The sequence below is a fragment of the Hyaena hyaena genome, unplaced genomic scaffold, assembly GCF_003009895.1.
Source record: "Hyaena hyaena isolate Hyena2069 unplaced genomic scaffold, ASM300989v1 scaffold_35, whole genome shotgun sequence".
In the NCBI taxonomy this organism is placed as follows: Eukaryota; Metazoa; Chordata; class Mammalia; order Carnivora; family Hyaenidae; genus Hyaena; species Hyaena hyaena.
The window spans coordinates 3,011,246-3,017,421 of record NW_024080667.1 but is presented as its reverse complement, the minus strand read 5'-3'; the positions used below and the strand labels follow the sequence as shown (position 1 = coordinate 3,017,421).

At 59.8% G+C, this 6,176-nt stretch overlaps 1 protein-coding gene across 1 annotated transcript in view; it reads right to left on the bottom strand.

Moving 5' to 3' along the window:
- Positions 1-1,062: 1,062 nt before the first annotated feature.
- PADI6 (peptidyl arginine deiminase 6) overlaps positions 1,063-6,176 on the bottom strand; it is a 21,702-nt gene continuing 16,588 nt past the window's right edge. The window contains 7 exon segments of the mRNA XM_039228925.1: positions 1,063-1,308; positions 2,036-2,197; positions 3,269-3,339; positions 4,351-4,474; positions 4,592-4,748; positions 5,368-5,522; positions 5,734-5,841. Coding sequence (XP_039084856.1) covers positions 1,063-1,308; positions 2,036-2,197; positions 3,269-3,339; positions 4,351-4,474; positions 4,592-4,748; positions 5,368-5,522; positions 5,734-5,841 — 1,023 coding nt within the window.

Sequence of the window (6,176 nt, the reverse complement as noted above, 5' to 3'; positions counted from 1 at the left end):
GGCCACACTCAGGCTTTGGGGAAAGCTCTGGAACAGTGGTATATTTCATGGACCTAGAATCACGTGTTCTTTCCCACTAGTCCTTCCTAGGGGAGCCCAAGCCCTTAGGCACAGGTTGAAAACGTGCCCCTTGGGCCCAGGCTGGCTGTGAGGTGTCCACCAGGGGGCGCTGAGGAGCCAGCCACGTGTTCAGAAGCCTCGGGCATGTCCTGTTGGGGCCTGCGGCAGCCTTAGCTCCCAAGGTGACTGGGCTGAACTCTCAGCCAGGCCCCTGCCCACCTGCATTCCGCCACCATCCGCCCCTGGTCACCGTTTGTGGGGCCTCCGGGATGCTGGCGCTTTGTCACGAGCACAGCCCCCCCCCCCCCCACACACACACACGAGGGGCAGAGTGGGGGCAGCCAGTGCTTGTTCAGCCTCAGAAGCATTTACTCTAACAACATCTTTGTGCCGTCGACCCTGGGGCCTCTGAACGCCCGGGTGGACATTTTCTGGCTCCTGGCCCTTCCAGGCTTCACGAGAAGGGACCCCAGCTGAAGCCAGCTGCCCACAAGGCAAGACCCCTCCCTGCGCACCCCAGCTCCCACCAGACCTGACGAGGAGCCCTCTCTCCCTTCCCCGAGCTGGGAGGTGCTCACAGCTCGAGCACGGAGACCAGCTTGTCTGAGGTGCTGAACTGGAGACCACTTCAAAGGGTCTGAGTCCAGGCTGTCCCGCTGCAAAGGCTGGGGTGAGGAAGAGGAGAGGGCAGCCCAGTCCCTACCCCCACACAGGTCCCAGGGGCTCATTGTTCTGCCCTTCGACATTACCCCTTCCTCAAAACAAAAACAAGGTCGCTGCTGCCAAAATGCATTCAGAACAGGTAGAACTTTAATGGGTGCTTAACAGCCACTTCTCAGCTGCAGACCATTTTCAAGCTGGCTGTTTGCCACCCCCCTGGAGGCTGAGGAAGAGGGGTAGATGGGGTAAGGGAGGGGTATAGGGCCTTCCACACGGCCAAGGGATCCGAACACCATCGACTGGTGCGTAATGGGCCACTCCTGGCGGGGCGAGGCTGGGGCGCTAGGCCTGGGGCTCAGGCACCATCCTCCACCACTTGAAGGCAAAGGGCACCCGGCGGATGTTGGCACAGGCACAGAAGTCCCCGACTTCAGTCAGGTAGCAGTCAAAGTCATTAATGAAAGTGCACTTGAAGCCCAGGGGCTCTAGCAACTGGCAGATCTTTCTCTCCAGGCAGCAGGTGCCCTTGATCTGGGGCCCAAAGGGCTTGGGGATGCCTAGATTCTTGCCCATCACAATCATCTGCAGCTGTCAGGACAAACAAGGCCGAGGTAGGGTGGCGGAGCCGTGGAAGAAAGCCACCAGTGCCGGGGTGGGACTAGGCCACCGGCAGCCCGCACAGGGAACCTTTTCTGTAGGCTCCGCTCCTGCAGCCAGCACCGGTCACCCTCCGCAAAATCCCAGCTCGCCTGTGTTTAGCGCTCCCAAAACCGAAATCCTGCCCAGCCAAGGCCTGGCTCTGCAGAGCTCCCGGGGCCCGCCCCCTGCTGTATTTTACACTGGACGAACGTCGTCTCTGCACCGTAGTCGGCACCTCTCCTAGAATGCCCGAGCTGGCGGTTGACTTCCTCCTTTCTCAGCCGCAGCCTCTCCCCCCCAAAGGCACTGGCCCCCCCACACCGCTACCCCTACCTGCTCCCAGAGGGCCACACACTGGTCTTGTGAAATTAGAAGCTACCCATGTGACCGGTGAACACAGGGCCTGTGTCCCTGGGACTTGGAAGAGGGGAACCGTGGCCCCCTCAAGGTTGGGGGGGAGCCCAGGGCCCGGCCTGTGGTCAGTGCTTGGCCGGTCACCAGGCGTGGGACCCGCTCGCCTCAGGAGCGCCCCCTACCTGAGGAGGGAGCTAGGAGCTCCCCTCTCACTTCCTCTCAGGCACCACTGTCTGCCGTGCCCGTGCCTCTGGTCCAGCACCACGTAGCTCAGACCAGCCAGAGTTAGCGGAACAGACCCCCTACCCGGCCAGGTCCTCACCAGGTCAGGGAAGTACGGCCTCGCGAAGAATTTCCCGGTCTGCTGGTTGGAGGGGATGTTGGTCAGCTGTTCCAAGCAGAAGAGCTGCGGGATGTCAATTATGTCCCTCTCCGCCAGGCCCAGCTCCTTCTTCAGGATGTCACGGTTCAGGTTAATGCACTTCTGTGGGGTGGCAGAGGACAGTCATGGGGAAGGGAGAAGCTCAGGGGAATATGGCCTGGCTCGGCTGCCATCTTGTCTTCTTCCCTCACCAGGTGCTGGGCACCTTTCGTGCCTTGCCCACCTTCTGATATAGGGCACACGGTTCCCTTTCTGAGAGGCGGTGCAGCTCAGAGGAAAGGCCAGGGTCCCACAGCTGGTCTGTGCAAAGCAGCCACCGGTCCTAACTGTCTAGCATGTGGGCCCTTTGCCCTCCCTGCCGGAGTAGAGGCCCCAGGCAAGGGCAGGGGAAGAAGGCCTTCCTTAGGAAGGGGTGTGAGCAGTTGCCCTGCCCCCACCCTTGGGGCACTTGCTCTGATCACCTGTTTCCCAGGTCTGGACATAGGGCTCCTGACCTCCACCCTCAGGATAGGAGTCCCCAGGGCTGAGATGGAGCTTTGACTCCATCCCTGGCCAGTGTCCACCGTGCTGTGCCAAGAGGCCTTCCCTGCTAAGCAAAGGTCGGTGCCCTCTCACTGAGGCACAGAATACTCCCCCCACCCCCCCAGCTAGGAGCCAGGAGGAGCCAATGGGCAAGGCTGTTTGGGCTGATCTATGACCCTGGGGAAGTCCTTGCCCTTCTCCAGGCCTCTGCTTCCCACAGAGAGTGGGAGGAGCTCTTCTGGGAAACTCTTCTCCCCACAGCCAGGGATTCACACTTTGAAGCAGGAGGTGCCAGGTGACCTGGAACCCCGTTCATGGGCCCCTTGAGGAAGCATGGAGATGGCCCTAGTCCAAATCTCTGGAACTTGGAGCTAAGTGCTTAGGGGATTCGGGGGTGGGGGCTCCACTTTCCGATCAGACACTCAGCAACCTGAGGGGCATGGAGAGGTCTTAGGGAGTCAGACTTGGGATCAAGTCCAGTTCCCCAAGTCATGGCTTGGGTTTGCACTTGGACTCTTAGGCCTCACTATCCTTGTTTGCTCTGTGAGGTCATCTCGAGGACCATGGTGCCTTTCATGGTGCTTGGGCTGTAGTAGTTGCTCAGTTAGGACCTGGTCTACCTTCCCGCACTGTTGAGAGGCCCATCCGTACCTCTACATAGTCGTTCTGCTTCCTCATGTTTTCATCAGCTAGAAGTTGGTTGATGGTATTGGCCTCCCTCCCTGTAGGGAAAAGGAAAGGGCAGGCAGACCGTAGGCCAGGGAGCAGGGCCTCCAGGGACGGGCTGACTTCCTGGGCACAGCCAACTCAGTAGATCGTTGCCCCGGTGACTGTGACGGGTGGCCTGGCCAGTCTCCAGAGACCAACCTAAGGTCACATGTCCCAACTGGGGACTGACATCAGGGTCCATAAAAGCCAGGGAGTACTTTGACAGCCACCAGCCCCTCGGGCCCTGGGGAGGCAGCCGTAACAGGCAAGGTGGCTTGAACCCCGACTCAACCTCTCACCCAGGCAGCTCCGTGCATCACTGGACCTGACCAACCCGTGACCTTGACCAGATCATTTAACTGTGCTCCTCCATTGCTTGGTCTTTAGGAAAGGGGTGCCCAGTTCAGTCCCCAGCGGACGGAACACAACGGCTTGGGCACGTGGTGTGGGATTCGTGATTCACGCTTCCTGGATGTCACCTGGAAGTGCTTCTAGGACCCTGTGACCCCTGGGGCCCACCCCAAAGGTGGCTTACCAGATCAGAGGTGGGGGCTGAAATTCTGCATTTCTGGGACAAGTTCCCCTGGGACGTAGAAGCTGCACTTAGGGCAGCAAAGAGCTAGAGAGCCTCCCAGCAACCCCCTCTCTGGGTTCCCTTGGCACTTAGAATTACTGTGCAGCAGCGACATCCTCTCTGCCCGTCCATGGAGGTTTTCCACGGGGGTAACTGGGGACCCCTGAACTCCCAATGCCCAGACACCTGACTCCACATTCCTGGAGTAGATCCAGACATGAGTGCTGGTAGCACCTGGCTTGCCACCCCCGCCCAGAGTCTCCTCCGCATATACTCCAGCCTCCCCGGGACTTCTGGCTGGCTGGTCCGTATGCCCCGAGACAGAACTAGATGTCCAGTGTCCAGGTTAGGCTTGTAATGCTTCTCTGAGGTTCTTCCAAGCAGGTGGAACAGAGGGAAACTGGCCTTCTGGAAAGGACCCCTGGGAGAAGGGCCGAGGGGCTTCCCTTACCGTTGGAGAGGAGCTGGTCCTCTCTGACCTCCTCAAACAGAGTCATGTCTCCATAGCCCTCCTTCTGTTTCTCCTCGAACAGCCTGTAGCAGGAGCTGGGGCTGGCCAGGAGCAGCCGGAAGCCCTGCAGAGACAACTGGGATCAGAGGCTAGCCAGCTTCCTCTCCAGAAGCTTCCAAGGGACTTTAAAAGGAGGCCCCCCTCTCCACCCCTACTCCCCTTCCCCCCCCCCCCAACAGACCTTTTCGCCCTCACTCTTATCCTGTGTGGGGATGAAGCACATGAACTCGTCTATGTGGCCGACCATCAGCCAGTCCGAGAAGAGCTGCACCGGGGCCTGGACTCGCTGGGCGGAGAGGAAGTCCCGGAGGGCCTTGCTCATGTCTCGGCCCTCCTTGCTGAGGGGAGGGTGGAACGAACAGCGCCTGAGCCCGTACGGTGTGGTTTGGCCGCTACCTACTCCCCTTGGGCTGTAGTAGTTGCTCAGTTAGGACGTGATCTACCTCCCGCCACTTTTTGGAGAGGGTCCTTACCATCGGCCCATACGTCTGCATAGTCGTTCTGCCTTCTCATGTGTTCATAGCCATCAGGCTCCCCTTCTGCTAACTGGCTGCTCTAACCACTGGGCTCAAGTGACTGGTCCATAAAGGACGGGGTGGCTAAGAGTCCCTTACTCTGGGCCAACTCAGGACCGAAGCCAAAGTACTCAAGCTCTGAACCCTGGGACACAGGTATCTCCTGGATGTAGATTCGTGGCCAGCAAGGAGTCACGAAGGCCAGCCAGGTTTAGCATCCTTCCAATTTAAACCCTGGGGTCCCCACTCAAAAGGAGGAGGTCTGTCTGCTTTTTCTACCTGTAGTCTCTCAGGACAACCAAAGACTGAAAAGTCCCTTCTTGGCACTTTAAAGAATGGTCCCGAACAGATGACCTGCCAAGTTGTGCGGAAGGCAGGTGGCGCCAGGCGAAACGCCAGGGTCCCTTAAGACAGCTGGCCACCACCTGGCCTCTTGCCTTACCTGGGGTAAAAGCAGCTGCCAATGAGGAGCCTGCCCAGGGGGTATTCTTTCCCCTCCACCTTGACGGGTGGGGACACCATCAGGTTCCCAATGGAATCCATGCTGGCCACCCTGTGGTCCTTGGCATACTGGATCACGTACCCAACCCCTGGGCTCTGCAAGGAGACACAGTGGGGCAGGGGTGTCAGGAAGGACAGGCTTCGGGCCCCAGCCTCACCCCTACATCCAGACTCTCGGGTAGAGTCCCACACCCCCTTCTCCCAGAGGCCGCTTGGGCCCTCCCCCTGGGCCACCCCATCACGTCCAGGCAGCCACCAGGTCCGACAGGTCAGACCGAGTTCAGTTCAGCCAAACTGAGCCCCACACCAGTGAGTATTTCATGGGGAAGTCTTCCAGCGGGAGGCCCCGAGGAGTGTCCAGGACCAAGGAGAGCGTCTTGTGGGGGGCCTGGGTGTAGCAGAAGGCCATCTCGTCCTGGGGAGACAGGGAAAGGAGTCGCGTTCTCTCGGCTCCATCGGCTGGTTTTCCCGCCTGCCGGTCACAGCGCTCCCTGCACCCAGGCCACCTCTAAGAGGGGGCACAGCAGGAACCCCCTTCTCCCAGCTCCTGCTCAAACCTTGACGCTCAGCTCAGGCAGGACCTTGTCTGGGGCCTTCCCAGACCCATTTTCCTCTTTATCACGTTTAAAGCCAGGCCCCTCAGATTCCTCCTCTTACCTTCTGCACCCTGTCCGTGAACAAGCCTTGTTGGCTTCATGGTGCGAGGCCGAGGTGGAGGGGCGGGCCGGTGGGGGGGGGGGGGGGGGGGGG